Source organism: Carassius auratus, unplaced genomic scaffold (genome assembly GCF_003368295.1).
Source record: "Carassius auratus strain Wakin unplaced genomic scaffold, ASM336829v1 scaf_tig00012603, whole genome shotgun sequence".
Taxonomy (NCBI): Eukaryota; Metazoa; Chordata; class Actinopteri; order Cypriniformes; family Cyprinidae; genus Carassius; species Carassius auratus.
Window position 1 is genome coordinate 14,943 of NW_020524304.1, and position 20,444 is coordinate 35,386.

A 20,444-nucleotide genomic window follows, 5' to 3' on the forward strand; every position below is an offset into this window, starting at 1 on the left:
ATACTCATCAAGGCTGCATTTATTTGCACAAAATCACAGTAAATAATGTGAAATATTACAATTTTAAATAACCATTTCCAATTTTTATATATTATAAAAAAAAAATTATGCATATAATTTATTCATGTAATGGTAAAGCTGAATGTACAGCAGTCATGACTTTAGTCTTCAGTGTCACATGATCTTTCAGAAATTATTCTAATATTCTGATTTGTTGCTCCAGAATAATTTCCTCTTATTGTTAAATGTTTTTGTGCTGCTATATTTTTCTATATTTTGTGGAAATATGATTTTTTTTAATCCTTTGAGATCCTTTTATCCTAAAGAAATTTTGAAACAGAAACCTTTTGCAACATTATAAATATCTTTATTGTCACTTTAATTCAATTTAATGCATGCTTGTTTATTAAAAGTATCAATTTCTTTAAAAACAAAAACAAACATCCTGACCCCAAACTTTTGAATAGTAATGTTCATTTCATGTTCATATACTAAGGTCAGACAAAAACATCTACAACCACAAAACATAGCACCAAGACAGATAAGCTGACACATATTTTAACATTTTAATAAACGTAAAAAAAAGTATTTTAAAGGCATAACAGGAAAAATACATAACCTAGAAATGAAACTAAGGTTAAAAATCCTCCCTTTGAAAACAACAGTAAATGGACACAGGTTTAAACCTTCTCTAAGTGCCAATTTCTATAATATTGAAAAGTAACATGACGATATTTGATTAAATTGATGTATTATTCAATAATAATGTATGGCTTATTGTAAAGAAAATAAAGACCAAAAATGACATAAACTGTTCCTACAGTCCCCAAACTGTTCCTACAGTGGGGTTAAAGTTAACAATGTTACCAGCTCTTCTTTACTATTTCAGGAATGTTCCTCTACTGAAACCAGAGTGTTTTAATGTAATACAAGGTCAGCGCTAGTTCAGAGGGTAACAAGTCTACACCTGCATGCTGTATCAAATGTGTTCATGCTGAGAGAAACTTAGAAATACAAGACGCCTGCTGTCAGTACATGTAAAAATAAACTGGCTTAGTTCATCCGATTATCATAAAGTTTATTGATATCTTTAGTTAAAAAAAAGGTTTAGATGATTTTAGCCAGTTGAAATCATAATAAAGAATATTCAACAAATTGCATTAATGCTTCCTGATTATGGCTTCAGTAGAGTTTTGTCTATAGTACTCACCATAAATAAAATGCAAAACAGCACCTGAAACTCCAAAAAAGTATTTTTTCAATATGTGGTAAGGGAAAGATGCTAAACGATAGTTACTATAAATTCTGTCAATAAAAAAACAACAATAAATAAATAACATGAAAATGGTTTTTAGAAGTTCATTTTTTGTCCATTATAATGATGCCTTCATTGTTCTTAATGCGAACTCTCCCAGATGAGAACTTTGTTTCTTGCCTCCCATTCGTGTAGAGTGTTTTAACCGTTCCATCCGGGTACATCCTTCGCTTGTACTGTGAAGTATGAATCTCTCTCTGCCCATTAGCAAACTCCACCACCTTTTCCCCATGTCTGTGGAAATGGTGAGTAATGGAGTAAATCAGAAGAAGAAAAGAAACAAACAGGAAAGGCACACATTAATCTTACTGTGATATCTTGACAACGGTCCCATCTGGAAAAATGCTCTCATCTCGACCATCAGAGTGGAGAATCTTAACTGTGCCATCTGGGAAGGATATTTCCCTTGTACCATCAGGATGATGTTTTTCTAGGAAAAAGTAACATTTAAAAAGACAATGAAGCGTTCTGTAGAAGTAAATTTCACAAATAATTACAAAGAAAGCTTTACAAAGAAAGCAAGTAACATGCTATAATGATCTATGTTTAATGTAGAACTTGGCGTGTCTTTCGCATTATTTTTCTGACCTCTCTGGTTGTTTGGAAACTGTACAACCTCCAATCCAGATGGATAGGTTGAGTGTGTTGTCTGAGCATCACAATGGTAGTAAATCTAAATGTAAAGTGGTCAAATTGTTAACTGTGAAATTTAAGAGTTTCATTGTTAATTTAACCCTCAGGTTGTGTATTTGTCATATAGAAACTGTAACCAAAACCAAAATATAAAATGAAATAAAAAAGACTTATTTAAAGAATACAAATGCAGGAACAGACAAAACAGTGTGACGCACTTGTAGAATTGTGAGACAAAAATCAAAGGCTTGGACCTGTAGTAACATGTTTCTTGTGTTCTGGTGGATAACCATAAAGTAATTACAGAATTTTGATATGTTGCAATACACCAGTAACTGGGAACAGACGTGACAAGACTTCCTCAGTCACTCATGATACACACCACTGTCCCGTCAGCCAGCATGCGTTTAACATCGCCATTGAAGAACGTAACAGTGACTGACTTGTCAACACCGATCTCTTTCTTCGTTCCATTGCGGAATGTGATCACACGACATCCATTCCAAAAAAGACGCTCTACCTAATGAAAAGTAGAGCATTTTGAAAAAGTAATGCAAGCTTTGTGTAGTATAAAATTTCAAATCACAAAACCCCTTCATTACCCTTCCATCCGGATAGCAGGTTTCCTCACGTACGTTGTTTTTTTTGGCCTGCGATGCCATTTGAGTATCATTGCAGTCAGTATGATGATAAAACAAACTTCCCTGTAAACAAAAGTGTCATTATGAAACTATGATGCGTTGTACATTTCATCACAGAAACTGGGTCAGACTATTCTGTCATAATGAGTGATGCAATGGAATAAAACACTGTACAACTGTCAACTTTATGTTCTAATTCTGTGTGTTCTGATATTGGCTGACTGCATCAGGTGAACTATCCCTTAAGAGTAGTTTAAATACCTTTCCGCCTTGTGTAATCATGGCATTGTTCAGTGGAGTGTCAATAGAAAGTGCAGGATCCTTTCCTTTTTGGACTAGCATAACACACAAGACATGGCAAGTTGTACACTGTACATCTAATATGTGATGACAACTTGTATGTTGGTTTATAGGAGATGAAGCATGAGAGGAAATACTTACTCAAAGAGTTGTCTGTGCATTCTGTTAGCTTATTAGCTTTGGGAACAGAACGTCTATTTGCCTGGCCATTCAAGGAGGAGAGAAACAAGAGGCTTTCAATAAAATGAAAAGGTATCACTGCACAAAAATGTATCAGTATTTCTGTTCTGTTTTCCAGTACAAATATCTGGATTTTTTTTTTTTAATAAATCTTACAAAAGTTTATGCTTAAAACAAGAACATGTTTACAACAAAAGTACTGATTAAGTAATTACTTAAGTGGGTCAATAAAAGATTGAATAAGAAAGTGATGCTATACACTGGTCTGGCTAAATGCGCCATTTATATTGAATAGCTCTATGTGTTAATAAATTATAAACGGCAAACAATTACAATATAAAAATCAGGATGTAACACTTACTCTGTATGAAATGGAGATGGGTAGATACATTACCCATGAATGAATTAATTATAAAGAACCGAGTCAATTATCTGACACTGGGCTTTGAGAGGCACCATGAATTATTTCTGACGAGCTTAAAGGCACTCGAGAACATATTACACACCTCGACGGGTTTACAGGAAATGAGTTTAGCTCAACTAGTTGAATGGGTCCTTACCTAACAAATAACTTAAAATAAAAAAGTACACATTTACTTTAAAGCTCTAAAAATATTTTGCAGATCGAAAAGCAGTTTAATGATGTTAGCATACTAACATTGTCCTGTTGCGTCCTATGGATGGAGGGTTTGTTAAAGGCAGGAGTTGCGCTCCTTATATGAGTCCTCTGTGGTTCCTCTCTTCTCTTCTCAAACTGAAGTACAACACAGTATTAAAAACCACAAAGTGTTTTAACAGATTAAAATCACATACAAAAAAAAAATTTGAACACTGTATTTGAGTAAAGATCAAAACCTGCAAAATGTAATGTTCAAATTTGTTAATTACATTTCCATTTAAAATATGTTTCTATAATTTTAGTGGAAATCTAGTGTTTTAAATGAGCTCTCACAGTGTTGTATGATCCAGCCTGAAGAGCTGAGGAGCCAGCACTCTGGTACGATCTCTTGTTCAGATTGAGCCTGGTCTGAAGCTCCTGGTTCTCTCGGGTGAGCGCTTCAACACGGCTCTGGAGGAGACTGTGGGCCTGTGACCAGTGAGACTCCCTTACCATCAACTTCTGCTTCAGAGATGAGATCTGCTGTCTCAGCTCCTGTATGCACAGTGATTTAAATATATTAAGTATTTTCTGGATGTGAATCCCCATTTTAAGTACTTGGATGTAAGTATAAGTATAAGTAAATATAAGTTTTTTTTTCTCTTCTGGTTCATTAACTGCTTCTGTGGGAAGAATGAGGTGGACAGAATTTAATAACCATTGCACAAAAGGTGTTTTAAAGTGTAAAAAGTTATTTAGATTATTCAAATGTTCTTCACTCTAAGAACTGTTCAGCAAACAGTTCCAAAAATCATTCTTGCATGGAATTGCTGTGAAAATAAACTTTTTGGAACCTTAAAGTGGTGATTCTATACACTATGCAGGCGTGATGTGAAAAAGAAGAAGAATTCAGTCTAAAATGTGTTGTTGATTCTACCTGAGGTTCGTGAAGTTCTTTCTTAAGCCTGAGCAAAGGTCTGCAGCCATTCTCACCATTAAAACCACGCTCTCCCATCTCTTCCCTAATCAAATTCATGAATATGTTAAAAACAGAGATACTTGAGCATGAGGGCTAGTTTCTTTTCAAAATACCAAAATAACAAAACAAAAAACAATGAAATCATCTTTCTACAAAACCTGATTGGAGTACGTGGTTGCTCTAGTGCCATGCCATGAGTGGTGTCTTCTTGATTAACCTTGTCTTTTGGGAACATCTTTGTGAGGAATTCAGGAACAGAAGGTTGTCTAAAGTCACTGTCAGTCCCCCTCTCTTCTGTTTTTTGAAGTAGTTAGCCATAGACCCCTGTAAGCTCTTGAGTTCAGAATCGCTGCTGAAGCTTGAGGAGCTGGACGTAGGAGTAGAAGTGCGCTGTCCTTCATTGAATCGAGTCTCACTCGGGGCATCACTAGCGTAGTCTCCGTCTGACAAATCCAAACTCTGATCTTTGTGGTCTATGTGCCTTGAGAGGTAATGAAGTAACGGCCGCTGAGACTGAGAGCTGGGTCCGTCCTCACTGGTAGTGCTGTCGCGGGAATCGCTAAGAGCCAGTGACTCCATCACCTCGTCAGTTAGACTGACTTCTTTAGATGTATATCTACTCTGGCTGTAGTTTGTAGCTAGAGGATTTTTCTCAGAAATTTTAACAATGTGGTCATTAATTTTTTTAAAACCAACACTTTTTCTACTTTGTGCCAGAGCAGATCCGCTTGACTTGCTTCCATTGGTTTTCCCCACGACTCCTACACTGTGCTTACTTTTAAGTGAGACTGCATTGTCATCAGCAGTCAAAGCTTTGAATTGCTCTTTGTTGTTTGATGATAAATAATCTTCTTGTAGAAAAACGGTCTTCTTTTGAGAGTTTTCCAGGCCCGATTTTTGGTCTCTGAGGTTTCCTACACCCTTTAGTCCAGGACTGCTCCTATTTGACATCTCCTTCTGATGAAATTCAGTGAGACATACCGTCTGCTGCCTGAACTTCATGTTCAGCATTTGTGGACTAACAGAGCGTCTCCTCTGGAGTCTTTGGGAGCAGTCCTTACCCTTTGAAATTCTGGATGCCCCTTCTCCTTTACGAAGGAAATTCTTCTTCTCTGCTTCCCCGGTTTGTGTATTAGTCTGTAAAATAGAGAGGACATTGTTTAGAACACACTTTAACTGTGTGAGTTACTTTCTGAATGCTGCTCATACCTGATGCTGGTGTTGGAGAATAGCTAGGTCTGTTTTGAGATGTTCTTCAACAAAATCTTCAAATGTTTTTTGCTCTTCTCTCAGTCCTGGTCTAATAGGCCTGTGTTTAAAATATAGAATTTTTATTAAACCGTTTTTATCTTGTTTACACTACTGTTCAAACATTTGTGGTCTGCAAGATATTCATATTTTTGAAAGAAGTCTCTTAGGCTCATGGAAGCTGCATTTATTTGGTCAAAATGCAGTAAAACGGTAGCCTACTGTTTTAGGCTAATATTTAAAATATATTTTAATATATATATTTTTTAAATATGTGTATTATATTTACAATTTAAAATGTAATTCATTCTTGTGATTACGAAGCAGAATTTTAATATATACCGGTGTGTGTGTGTGTGTGTGTATATATATATATATATATATATATATATATATATATATATATATATATAGATAGATAGATAGATAGATAGATAGATAGATAGATAGATAGATAGATAGATAGATAGAGATACAGTAAAGGCTAGGACAACAACTTCCAAGATGCATCATCAAGAGTCTCAATATATCTTTTTCATAAATATATTTTTGCAATATATAATACCTTTCCTCTGGGTTTGGTGGGAAACTTTGCCTCGATCCAAAAGGACTATGAGGACAGTCTTCTTGTGTAGGTTCTGAAGACTCTTCTTTAATAGGAGACAAGCGTCTGAGCTCTGCTGATGGTGCAACATCTGCAATACAAACCGAAATCTCATTTAATAGTATTACCTACCATATTTGAGCTAACCTGAACTGTTGTTATGAAATGTTATGCAATACGCTTTTCCAACATTATGCAAGATATAGTCCTAAAACTATATCAGGACAGGTCATGTCCTTTTGCTAGAAAGGCAATACTTGCCCCTCAGCTAATTTTCTGCACAAAACCCCTGTCGACTCAGATCTGTTTGGACAAGCCACTAAATAGTCCTACTATACAAACTAAGGTGTTTCAGACAGAAGATCAAAAACCGTCAAATCTTTTCATATACACATGTTATAACTTGCACAGTGAAGTCAACACACCCTACTCTTGTACTTCTACAATATACTCTGTTCTTATGAGAAACGATATTTGTAAATACATAAGACTATGTCTTTAGCTACTTTTTTAAAAGTGTGCATTAGCTTTGTCCATTGAGTCAGCCTTCCTGACACTTGATCTTATCAGTGACGCTCACTGATTGCTCTATAAAAGATTTACATATAAACATTAGTTGTCTTTGATGACAGCCCTTTCTTGTCTTTATCACGGCAGTTCGTGAGATCAGGCTTTTACTGTAACCTCTCAACAAGTAGAGACTTGAAAGCTCCAGCAGAGGAGGTGCTTTGCCTTTAAGTCCGAGCAGCGTTTAAATGCTCTGCTTTGGTAGAACAGACGTTCACAGTTGTGTTGTCTACTTACATAAGGAATAATTTTGGATCAAAATTGGGGAATATGGACACCTCAAGCTTGGACAACGACACAGACAAAATCTGTCAGAAAAACATCGACCATAACCGAGCGCTGTATATTTTCTACTCTTCTGTGGTAGTGCTGGAGTTGATCTTGGGTCTTCTGCTGAATGTTACAGTTATCCACCTCTTCATCTTCAAGCTCAAGTTCTGGAAATCTAAGACCATTGACATTTTCTTGTTCAATCTGGTCCTGGCTGATATTTTGTTGCTGATTGGATTGCCCGTAAAGGCTTATAACTTTCAGCAATGCAGTGAACACAAGGTAGTGTGCAAAGTACAGCTCTTTCTACAGTTTCTCAACCGAGGAGCCAGCATCGCCTTCCTGACGGTCATCTCCATTTATCGATATTATAGCGTGGTCCATCCTGGGAAAAGTAGAGTCCTGAGGATTTTGAGAATGTCGCCTCAGATTTCTGTATTCATCTGGGTGTTGCTTGGAATCTTGACCATTCCAGCCATGTTGCAAAGTTTTATCAGATGCAACATCAGTGAAAAAGATGAGGAACTCACCACCATTGTTCTACTGAGAGAAATTGTGTTTTTTACTCAGATTTTCATACCCTTTTTTGTTCTTGTGTATTGCTCAATACGGATTATCAGAAGACTCAAACAGAAGTCAGTGGGTGACAAGACTAAGCTCCGGAGAGCGATGTTCCTCGTCACTTCGGTGGTTTTCGTCTTTGCGGTCTGCTTCTTGCCTTATGCCATAACAAGAGCAGTGCAGCTATATAAAACTGGGCACGTGTTGCCAGAAGAGAAAGATACTGTCGTTAAACTGTACGATGGGCTTATTTGTCTGTCTTATCTGAACTGCCTGCTGGATCCAATCCTGTACTGTCTGAGCAGCAGTAAATTTAAGAAGTTATACATATCAATATATCTCCCCTTTCTACTGGAGAAGGTACAACCTGAAAGTGCAGAAGATACTGGAGATGACTAAACTAAGTAAAAAAAAAATATATCCTTTGAAAAGGATGTTGGGAGAATTTCAGTCAGTTGCTTAGAATTGCATTTCAATACATTTTTAATAGTATATGGGTAGTTGACATGTACAGTATCACGTACCAGATTTATTTATTAAAAAAAAAAAAAAGTTTTTAAACCAAAGTCTAGATTTTAGCTTAAAATTGATAGGATTGGATAAATTACAGAGATGTATATTTTAGACCATTTTAAATCACATTTGTTTCCTGCCTTCCCTAGTTCATTTTAAATAGCCCTGTGGTGTGACAGACAGTAAATAGTCCATGCAGTCATTATGAATTCAGCGCATGACCCCTTTAACAATAAATAAAATGATATAAGGTCATGAGAGCTAATGACATAAGAATTAGCCATATGCTTTTAAACAATAGTTTTAGATGAAGTAGCAATGTCACACTGAAGCATGTCATCTAATTTTTGAATTCACCTCCTGTTTACGTGTCTAACCTATATTGGACTTTCTGACAGAAGTGATTTACATTTGTAAATGTGATTAACGATTTGTATACTGGAAACTAGAAATGCATGAATTAATTTCTCTGTCAGGCACAGAGAATGAAATGTGCAAGATTTCATGTTTTAATTGCATCTTATAATTTTTGCATGTATGATTTGTTTACTGATATGTGATATATGTGAAATTAAATTTTATTTCCTCACTGTTGTATTTGTAAATTTGTCTAAAGACTATAAAGATAAAGACTTCTTGATTCCTACCATTGGTGTTACTAGTTGCCAGAGCCTCTGACTCATTCTCAATCTCAACAGAGCATGAGGCTTTGGTTGAGCTTTCCGCGAAGGCATCTAAACCAGCAGGTTTTCGGGGAATAGCATCTGAAAAGCTCGGAGGTGTCTGGACTTGCCAGTGGGCTAAGAATGTGGGAGATAATATCTGTCCTGAAAGAAAAAAGTTAATTTCTGTAATGAAGAAAAAGAGTGGTGCATTTAGAATTGAAAACCTAAAGAATGATGATTTTCTCTACAGAAACATAATAAACAATTTTACCTTTAATTAAGAGTTTCTCCAAACGTACCTGGACTGATAAGAGAGAGCAATGCGTTCTGTTCCTGTAAAACCCTCTCCAACTGCTTCACCTGAAGCTGAAGGAAAATTGTCTCATTTTGGCCTGGATTCTGTTCAGAAACAGAAAATCAAAAATCTTTATTGAGATAAAATAAAATGATAAGATGTATACTTTATAAGTTGTGTCTATATTAGCATGACAACACATTAATCAGATTTGCTACATCAACCACATTAACCATGATATTTGTAGTTAAAAAAAAAGGTTTGTTATACACATGGTAATCTACATAACTACACTTTTAGTATAATACATCCATTTCTTAAGGGATTTGTATCGGTGTAGACCTTTTTTATATTTTTTTCTGTTAGATTTTTAACTGTACTGTAAAGTATAAGCTGAAAGCATCCAGTCATCTGATACAGTTGAAGTGAATGTTAAATTTAATCAGTATATATTGTAATAAATATATAAATAGTTATAGTCAATAAAATAAAGTGTTATAGTAAATGTAAAAAGAGCAAATGGGAAAAGCAGATGAACATAAAACAGCAGGTGAAGGTTTGATTTTGACATTTCCAACTACTCCAACATCTTCACATTTATGATCCACTTTTGACCAAACTTTCATGTCATCTGACATTTATTGCTATTGTAGCCAACATACATTTATAGCTATGTAGCCACTAGCCACATACATACTCTAACATACATTATTTACTGATGATGCTAAAGGACACATTCAGCATCAATCATGCTCACTGACTAACAAACAATAAATGCATAAAAAAGCAGCAGCGAAGTCTTGAGACTAACCTCCTGATGGGATCTTTGAGACATTATATGTTGGGCAGGTTGGCAGGCAGCTCTGCCCATTTCAGATCTCTGCTGTTCCTCAAACGTCTCTTGATTCACAGACTGAGATGAGAAACCGGGCTCAGATTCACTCATCTGAGGCAGCTGACGGCTCGGCTGGTTTCCCTCATGATGCTGGACAACAGAGCAGACAGATTGAAGGGTCCCGAAATAGTCTGTCTTCGGACTCAAACTGGTTTCTACCACAGTTCGGTTTCGGGGTATTTCTGCAGACATTGCCCTCAAGTTTGACTAGAACTTAGGAGGAAGAGGTTTTTGTTTGATTGTTATGAAATCAGTATCAGTTATCATTAGAGCATTAGTTAGGGACAAATAAATCAAACTGAAATCAATATAATCCTAACAAATCTTATGATGTCACAGCCTTGAACAACTAAATGCAACTTCACAAAAATGAAAACAAATAACAAAATTTATAATGCAACCTAATCTGTGCAATTTAAAGTCAACAAAACTACAGTTTACCTTGATCAATGTGTCCACATGCGTAGACACCGCACAGCTAACAGCTTCATCTGCAGTAGTTATAGTAACTGTAAACAGTGGACGTTGATACCAGATTAAAAAGCCAAACCTTGATTGCTCTCTATAGTTTTGCTGAATAGAGGTAGAGTGGGGAAAACAAGCTCAACTAGTGCATTTTTATGAGACTGCATTTTTTTCTTCCTTATTGCACTATTGGCTTATTTTGCTATCATTCCCACCATTTTCCCTTCAGTTAAACTGCAGTACAACTGCAAAACTGAGCTGTTCTGTTTAAAGCTGCAGTAGGTAACTTTTGTAAAAATATATTTTTTTACATATTTGTTAAACCTGTCATTATGTCCTGACAGTAGAATATGAGATAGATAATCTGTGAAAAAATCAAGCTCCTCTGGCTCCTCCCAGTGGTCCTATTGCCATTTGCAGAAATTCAACCACTCCCGGTAAAAAACAAACCAATCAGAGCTGCGGTCCGTAACTTTGTTTGTGTTCAAAAGGATAGAAAAATGTATATCATAAGCGAGTACACCATGAATCCATTTTCCAAACCGTGTTTTTAGCTTGTCCTGAATCACTAGGGTGCACCTATGATAAGTGTTTATATTCGGACTATTTTAGATTGCCTCGGGGGTACCGCGGCGGAGTAACCCAGTACCTTTGTGATTCTTCATAGACATAAACAGAGAGAAGTAGTTCCGGCTACGATGTTCTTCCGCAAAACACAAGCAGTTCTGTTTATTAACCGCTGGAGCATCAAAAGTTACCGACTGCAGCTTTAAGACGGCTCCTGTCTTCTCAGTTGATAATTAACTTGTTGGTTTGTGACACTGATGAGAATATACTTGACTGAATTGATATGTTATGTAATTAATTGTATTATTTTAAATGAAAATAATATTAATTTTCTGGGCCTCAAGAAACAGCAGTTTCTGTAATCAGTTGGTTTATAATTAATGACTTTATCTGCCTGTCCTTTTTCACTATATCTCATTGTTTTTCAGTGCAAAGTAAAACCTCTAATGTTAACCAAATAAAAAGTCCAGCTCTGATAAATCATGCAAACAAACACATCTTGACCTGGTCTATGTCCTTGTTTGGACAATGATTGATGGATGAGTAACGGCCTTATGATGTTTGTTTTACTGACATGCTTAAAAAACTAAAATCCTCTCAAAGTGCCTGCCTGTCAATGCTCCGACATGGAGGTTCATAAAGAAGTTATTTTACTTTGTCTCGTCCTTTTTACAGGTAAGCCAACATATATTAATTCATAGAACTTAAATATGAGGCTATTTCTTCTATGCTATAGGCCTACATAATAAACCGACTAAAACCTATGACAAATAGTATTATTAATCTGTATATGATCATGTTACCTTCAGGTTTCCTCAGGTGCCACAGCCAAAACACAGGTAAGAAAATCTAGTCATCTGCAATAAAGCAGATTCAGTTCATGCTTTCAAACAAAGAGTACTGCTTATCAAGTTTAAGGATCTTTGCATTTTAGAAATATTCTGTAATTCAGTTTGGTAGGAGCTTACATGGGCTCTAGTTTAGGGCGCTTTGACCTTGTTTCATCGAGTCTGAGAATACAGTAGCACAGTTCACAGAAACTATGCATCTTACTTTATCAACATTGATAAATCAACTTAGCCTTTTTTCCACCCTTTTTTACATTCTACAGATGTTCTGGGAGCATACATTAAAACTGATGGGGCCTGGATAGTAAAACTGCCTAAAAATCAATACACTGTGAAAACAGAGGAGGATTGTGCCGTCAAGTGTAACAAAGAAACTTCCTTTACATGCAGGTGCAAGTCAGGCCATAACCTAAACTCTCAAAAAATATTGTGCTGTACTAGCGTAGACTGATCTGATGTTAATAAGTGATAAGTGATGCCTTATTCTAATCTAGAATTGTAAAATATATGGGTCTTTATATGTGCTATGCAGGTCCTTTTTGTACCTTGAAAAAGACCAGGATTGTGTAACATTACCCGCAAACTCAAAAACTGATCAGATACTGCGAAGAATGAGTGCTGCTCTCTATGAGAAAAAGGGTAAGATTTAATAGCTCTGTCTTTTTTTATTACTTTACAGATTTGATGGACCCCAATAAAATAATTTCAGCATGCATTACTATCTTTCATATTACCTTTTAATACACTATGAATTATAAGTAGCTGGCTATGCTTTTTCAAAAGTCTACCTGAGTTAATATATAATCTACATTTATCAAAGGGTAGTTTGGTCCGTGGCAGTAGATTTTTAGATAATCTTTACTTTGTTTACAGTCCAATGAGGAGGTGCTTTCTTTTGCTAAATGCAAATGAATTTGTTTTTTAATTTTGGGTGGTTCGAAATATGACTGATAGATGTTGTCTTAAGTTTTCTGAAGGTCAGTTGTTCTCAGCTGGTGCTTCAGGACCAAGATTTTACAGTTTAAATTCATGTTGTGATCCAACACAGAACCAAAATTACATAAAAAATCATAAAAAATATTTGTTGATACTGTGTTGGACCATACAACATAGAAAACAAAAATAGATACTTTTTTGAATCCATAAACAGCAGAAGTGTGATTTATAATGTTAGCGCTAGGCTATCACATGGAAGAAAAAACACTGGGCCAAAATACTGAGTTTGTTTCGCTTTACAGCCTTTGACACTGGCATCAAGAGATATGGGAAGCATTTTTGCCATCTTTAAATACACTTCAGTGGTCAAACCTTAGTGTTAGCAATTAGCATCTTTTCCTGCTGTCAGAAAAGACATGAGATTCATTATTGTGTCATACAACAAACCATTTAATGGGTAATAAGAATGTACAGTAATGTGTTTTTTAAGTACAGTATGTTGTAATGATTGCATTGAATTCCTTCTTACAGAGTACTTACTGGAATGTGTGAATGGCATTGGCACGGACTACAGAGGGACAAGATCCATGACAAAATCAGGAAAAACATGTCAGCAATGGGAGGAAAAATTCCCCCATGTGCCTAAGTATATGTTTTAATTTGACTTTTTCATTCATGATGCTGCAAAAGAAAAAAAAATGGCTATAGGAAATACAAAAACTACAGTGATCAGCTAATTAACCACAACTTTCTACAGCATTACTCCAAAGACACATCCAAAAGCTGACTTGGAGTTCAACTTTTGTCGAAACCCAGAAGGAGATAAAGGGGGTCCCTGGTGCTACACCACAGATCAAGAGAAACGATGGGAGCACTGCGATATCCAAGACTGCACAGGTACTTTTAGTGAAGAAACTGCGTAATAGTGGTCAGATATCAAACTGATGGGCGAATCTCATGCAGAAGTTATTCTCCCACAGGGCATTACTTGTGTCACTGCCACTTTTTCCTGTATACAACTATATCATGTGAACATCTTTACACTAAATTTACAGTATTTCAAATTTTTAAAGGATGCACAAGGGTGCAAAAACACAGTTTAGAATTTGCCCCCTGAATGTACTCTTGAATATCTGCAGAGGAATGTATGCAGTGCAGTGGTGAAGACTATAGAGGCAAGATCTCCACCACTGCGAGTGGATTTACCTGCCAACGCTGGGACTCTCAAAAACCCCACAACCATGATTTCATCCCTTCAGTGTGAGACGTTATCTTTTATAGCACAAATGGGACATGGTCTATTTTGTGCATATTTTGACTGTGGTCTGTTATTTGTAGCCTTCCTGATAAGTTTTTGGAAGAGAACTATTGCAGGAACCCCGATGGAGCGTCCAAGCCCTGGTGCTTTACCACTAGTCCGTCTAAACGCTGGGAGTCTTGCTCCATTCCTCAATGCAGTAAGCAATGTTCTTATCAACCTGAAACACAAAGTTGTGTGTCAAATGATTAGTTCCTCATTTACTGGTCATTGTTTTCTTGTAGCGACGGAACCACCCACGATTGCACCGGAGCTTACCTGTGCAACTGGAGAAGGTAGCTCCTACAGGGGCACCATTGCGGTGACAGTCTCGGGAAAAACTTGCCAGGAATGGTCATCTCAAAGCCCCCACAAGCATTCTAAAACCCCAGAGAACTACCCATGCAAGTAAGCATCAACATGATGGTTTTGAGGGACAAATTTGGGGGGGTTCATTTGTTTTGGAGGTTAAGACTCTTCCCATGGAGGGCTACCTTTGTGCAGAGTAACTAATCAAGATAATCACAATAACAAGCAGGTGTTTTTGAACAGGGTTCGAACTGAACTCTGCAGGACAAGGCTCTCCAGGAGCATTATTGCACACTTGAACTAGAACAGGTGTCCATTTCTGCTCCTGGAGGACCACTGTCATGCAGAGTTTAGCTCTCACCGCATTTTAAGTCTTAAGAATTACTAGCAACTTCCAGGCAAGTGCGTTTGAGCTTATCTCTGTGAGACAGGACCCTCCAGGAGCAGGGTTTGATAGTTGAAGTACCCAAGAGAAACAGATTTTACTTGCTCCAGTATGCCAAACACAATACTGACTGCACAGAGAATGCAACTGAAATTTGTTTCCATCTCAGAGGTCTTGATAAGAACTACTGCAGAAACCCTGATAAAGAAAGAAGTCCATGGTGTCACACCACAGATCCTGAGACCCGCTGGGAGTACTGCAGTGTACCTAGTTGTGGAGATCAGCGTAGACCTGGTCTGTGTTGAAGGAGCCATTACAAATCCATATCTCATTAATTGTACATTTTGATGTCCTTTCTTTATTTACTTAAAGAGGTCATATGATGCATTTTCAAGTTTTCCTTTCTCTTTGGGGTGTTACAAGCTGTTTGTGCATAGATAAGATCCCTAAAGTTGCAAAGACTAAAGTCTCAAACCCAAAGAGATATTCTTTATAAAAGTTTAGACTTGTCTGCACCCTCGTAAAACATCGTTTAAACATCCCCCCCTACGTCTACGCCACTGTGTGGGAAGATTTGCAAAACACCGCCCAAATGTTTACGCAAAGAAAGAAGGCTTAACTTTGATTCTCGCTGTAGTATTGTTGCTGCCGCTGCCGCTGCCGCCATGTCATTGAGACTAGCAAAGCTACTTTGTTTGGCCTTCCAAAAGAGGACACAACTAGAAATCAGTGTTTTTACAACACTGTTCCAGAACAGTTCAACCCAAATATTCAGATGTGTGCCGAGCATTTTACAGAGGATCCCTGAAACAGGGAGAGTAGCCTACATGTTGTCTGTGCACAAAGGCTGTATCTTTAAAGTGGGGCAATTCCAACTTTGCAAGGACAGTCTGCAAAGTTGGACAGTCCGCTTCTTACTCATCGCCTGTAACTTTGTTTTCATATTTAAAGAATTTGCAACTGATGATTCAAATGCAAGTTTTAAGCAGCGTAGAGTAGCGCTTGTATGTCGTTTCTCTGATCACAATGCAGACAGGGTTTTATGTTAATGTGGCGTGATGCAACACAACACGTAAAAAGACAGTATAAGTCATTATAATGCCTCGTTTGTAATGGGTTTGATTGTTTTTGTCTAATCGCACTGGGACAAGGCGTCACAGTATAGCAAGGGGCGTAACATTTCCGTCACACGCTTATTTGGCCTATCACAACGCACTGGATAGTTGGTTAATCAGAGCACACCTTGCTTTTAAGACTGATGAGCTTTGTAAAAATGTACGCGTTTCAGAAAGGCAGGACATAGAGGAGCAACAAAAATTTACATTTTGTGGAAAATAATTTGTAGTTTTAACCTTAAACCGCATAAACACCTTGCATTTCACTAAATACAAAAACAAAATGTTCTTTTTAGAAACGTCAGATGACCCCTTTAAGAACAGTTAAAAGAGCTGTGTATTACATAAATATGTGACTTGCAGGGGAGCCAGTGATCCCTGTAGGTGAGGAATGTTATGAAGGTGATGGAAGATCCTACCGCGGTAACATGTCAGAGACTGTCAGTGGAAAGAAATGCCAGTTCTGGACATCCATGGTACCTCATACACATTCCAAAACACCTCAGAAATTCCCTGCAGCGTAAGACACTACACCCAAATGCATCAAAATGAACTGTGGCAGCCTTTGGTTCAACTCATTTCACCTCTGGCTGCTGTCATGGTTTCACCCATCATGCAGAGATCTGAGGAGGAACCTGTGCAGGAATCCAGATGGTGACAGAGCCCCTTGGTGTTACACCACAGATCCCACAGTTCGGTGGGAATACTGCAACATTGAGCGGTGTGACAGCAAGCAAGCAGGCACACAAGAACCCCCTACCAATTCAATAGAGCCTGCAGCTTCTCCATCCATTTCTCAGGAAACAGGTTTATCCACCTTCAATCTATTACATTTTATCAAATGTCAAGAGTACCATAGTATTGCCTAATGATATGGGTTGTTTATTTATTTTTGCAAGATTGTAAGGTTGGCAACGGAGCAACTTACCGGGGTCCCACATCCACTACTATAATGGGGGTGACCTGCCAAGCATGGAGTTCTATGACCCCCCATCAGCATTCCAGTTTTAACCCTGAAACACATCCAGACAAGGGTCTAGAGTCCAATGTAGGTCTATGTCTATATTTTTAGCATTCTTGAGGGAAATAACTGACATTTTAATAGTTTTTACTTGGTTACTTGTTAGCAATGCAGAAACCCTGACAATGATGTGAATGGACCTTGGTGCTATACAACAGATCTATTTAAGAAGTGGGATTACTGTCAGATCCCAGACTGTGGTAACAATTCTTAATATTCCTCTTTGCAAAGTTTTGACTCCAACTGCAAGGGAAATTATTGAATGCTAATTGCTGTTACTGGGGCTTAAATACAAACTTTTAAATACAAAATTATTTTATAACCAGATGGCCTGAAATGTGGAAAACCTGCAATAAAACCCAAGCGATGCTTCGGGAGGATTGTTGGGGGATGTATTTCCCAAGCACATTCGTGGCCTTGGCAGATCAGTCTTAGGACCAGGTAAACAAATAAGTTAGCTTTCTTTACCTCTGTGCTCATTAACAGGCAAAAAATGAATTATATTTATCAACCATTATTTTCTGTCATACCAGAGGCAAAATTCATTTCTGTGGTGGAACACTAATTGATGCCCAGTGGGTCCTAACTGCAGCTCACTGCCTAGAGAGGTAAGTGACTGTTTTCTTTATTGTTTGAAAGCACAAAAAGGCAAATAAAGGGTTTATATGATGCAAAAGGGAATTTTGTCAGTATAGGAGTACAAACGTGCAGTGGTTCTCACTTTGCTTCTGGGAATACACAACCCCGTACAGTACACTTTGTTTCTCTATGGATCTCTGAACTGGAGTTGAAAACCATGCACTGTAAAAGCATATAGATGACCTTTGAGCCCCAAACAGACATGGAGTAAAAACCAACTCTTAATGGGTTCATACAGCTAAATGTGAATCTACCATTATGCAGGTCTGAGAGTCCATCAGCCTACAAGATCTTGCTTGGAATCCACACAGAACGTGCGACTGAATTATCAAAACAGGAGCGAGACGTTTCTAAAATTATTAAGGGACCACCCGGAACTGACATCGCTCTTCTTAAATTGGACAGGTTAGTCTTCTGTTGTCCACCGTTCATGTCTGTAACTGTTGCATTGCCATTGCAAATAAAATAACACACTGTGTTGCAGACTTAGATTTAGAAATTTAAATACAACAGTTAATTCCCCAATAATGACTCAATTATTGGTATGAGTTTTTGGTGGGACTTTCTGTTTGTTTGACCAATGGCAGATGGAGAGTGATCAGGAATCCTGATTAAAAATAGCCACTATCTTTGCAATTCCAACTGGTGACACTAGTAGTGAAAAATGTACACACTTCTGAAATAATTCATTCAAAGCAGTTATAAAATTAGTCTCTCTAAATCTTTTCTGTAAGCCTACTCTGCTGTGATTGGTCAGATGGCCCAGTCTGTTGTGATTGGTCTACCGCATACAGCGCATGTCGGAAATGATACACCCATTTCCATAGTTCCATATATTAAACGATTGATAGAAAATACATGTAATGTGATTCAGTGGAACACCGGCCCAAATAAACTGTGTACAGAGCCATGTTTCAAGAACAAGCGCTTTGTGAATTCTGCATTAAACTCCCCGAGACGAGATAATCAATAAAATAATGGGAATACAAAAAAAAAGAATGGGGTTGTACTGCTGTGGTACAGTGGAAAAAATGTAATGCAGCCTCATCATTCTAAAGTGTAAATAAAACTAATTTACTTTCACAGCATAGGCCATACGTTCAAGGCATAGGCCACAGCGTCTTCTCGAAATGATGTTAACCACACAAACAAGCTGCAGTGTTTGTGGGCGGGGTTTCACATACAGCTACATTATACACTACACTACTTTAAGAATTATTTGACTTTGCTACTGTGTGTTAAATTAAATGCAGATCTGGCTTTTGAAATTGTACCCTAGTCTAATATATAATAACCTAATTTTATTTATAATGACATTATGACATTATGTCTTATGATATACTCATGATTGTATCCGATTTTAGGCCTGCATTAATAAACGATAAGGTATTGCCTGCTTGCCTACCAGAAAAGGACTACATTGTACCAAGCGATACTGAATGTTATGTAACAGGCTGGGGGGAGACAGAAGGTACGTCACTTCAATAAGTACATATAGCCAGATGGATTCTTTATCTGTTTAAAACCAATTTTGACCTGTATATAAAAATAAATAAAAGATTTCATAGCTTCAAGCCTGTCTGTTTCCTAGAAACTGGTGGAGAGGGTTTCCTAAAAGAAACTGGCTTCCCTGTAATTGAGAATAAAGTCTGCAACGGTCCATCGTATTTGAACGGCCTTGTGAAGGATCATCAGCTGTGTGCAGGAAACATTGATGGTGGAACAGACAGTTGTGAGGTAAGGGAGTGTGGACTACAGTCACATTAGAAAAAAAATGACTTTAGGTTCTTCTAGATTCAATTACTTTATTTGCTCAATTCCAAACCCTAGTGAGCTGCCTACCTAGACAGCATTTTTAGGCATAATCATGAATGCAAACATATGAAGCCTTATTAAGTGCCTCACTTGGGCCAAATTTTAAGGAAGGATTGCGATATGTTTCTCACTGATACAACAATCCCACAATGTATTTCAACAAACTTCACTTTATTCGGTACTAGACAATAGATCCATCCGAATGAGATTTAGATCAGAGTGACAGATTTTCGGTGAATAGCAACTTAAATTGTGACCTGTTCTTCACACTCATTTAGGGTGACAGCGGTGGGCCTCTCGTCTGCTACTCACAGAACACCTTCATCCTTCAGGGAGTGACATCATGGGGTCTTGGCTGTGCCAAGGCCATGAAACCAGGAGTGTACACCCGCGTCTCCAAGTTTATCAACTGGATAGAACGCAGCATGAGAGAAAACTGAGAATGGAAGAGTCAAAACTTCCCTTCAAATGGATGTGTGGAATTTAAGTGTACAACCAAGAATGTAATAATGAAAATATGTTATTAATTCATGAGCTGTTCTAAAGTAAAGTAACACACACTGTTCAGAAGTTCAGCCCACCCTCAGTGTGTACAGTTATATGCACATGCTGGATATGCTCCAAAAGATCATATTTTATTACAAAGTTCTCCAAAGACCCAGAAATGAAGTCAGAAATCCCAAACAAATGTTCCTACATTAAAGGGGTGGTAAACATCTTTAGAGAAAGCCTCTTTATTTGTGCTCCAGTTTTTCTGTTACAGTAACAATGCTCTTAAATGTT

The 20,444-nt window shown here is 37.4% G+C and overlaps 3 protein-coding genes across 3 annotated transcripts; 2 read left to right on the forward strand and 1 right to left on the reverse strand.

Annotated features, from left to right (window-relative positions):
• Positions 1–371: 371 nt before the first annotated feature.
• LOC113073626 (centromere protein J) lies at positions 372–5,648 on the reverse strand. Its single transcript, XM_026246446.1, has 11 exons — positions 4,864–5,648; positions 4,605–4,689; positions 4,022–4,222; positions 3,728–3,823; positions 3,031–3,091; positions 2,851–2,924; positions 2,551–2,652; positions 2,331–2,468; positions 1,904–1,988; positions 1,625–1,745; positions 372–1,549 (listed from the first exon to the last, which is right to left on the reverse strand). Exons 1-11 carry the CDS (start codon positions 5,646–5,648, stop codon positions 1,360–1,362), a joined length of 1,938 nt encoding a protein of 645 aa, XP_026102231.1. The 3' UTR covers positions 372–1,359.
• A 1,561-nt stretch (positions 5,649–7,209) lies between these two features.
• LOC113073628 (12-(S)-hydroxy-5,8,10,14-eicosatetraenoic acid receptor-like) lies at positions 7,210–8,998 on the forward strand. Its single transcript, XM_026246448.1, has 2 exons — positions 7,210–8,305; positions 8,673–8,998. Exon 1 carries the CDS (start codon positions 7,336–7,338, stop codon positions 8,293–8,295), a length of 960 nt encoding a protein of 319 aa, XP_026102233.1. The 5' UTR covers positions 7,210–7,335; the 3' UTR covers positions 8,296–8,305; positions 8,673–8,998.
• Positions 8,999–11,852: 2,854 nt separating this feature from the next.
• LOC113073629 (plasminogen-like) lies at positions 11,853–20,236 on the forward strand. Its single transcript, XM_026246449.1, has 20 exons — positions 11,853–11,971; positions 12,106–12,135; positions 12,408–12,534; positions 12,677–12,783; positions 13,612–13,726; positions 13,838–13,977; positions 14,220–14,340; positions 14,419–14,537; positions 14,623–14,785; positions 15,241–15,365; positions 16,550–16,706; positions 16,806–16,993; positions 17,086–17,234; positions 17,314–17,407; positions 17,534–17,648; positions 17,741–17,815; positions 18,111–18,251; positions 19,211–19,317; positions 19,438–19,583; positions 19,940–20,236. Exons 1-20 carry the CDS (start codon positions 11,923–11,925, stop codon positions 20,099–20,101), a joined length of 2,430 nt encoding a protein of 809 aa, XP_026102234.1. The 5' UTR covers positions 11,853–11,922; the 3' UTR covers positions 20,102–20,236.
• The last annotated feature ends 208 nt before the right edge of the window (positions 20,237–20,444 follow it).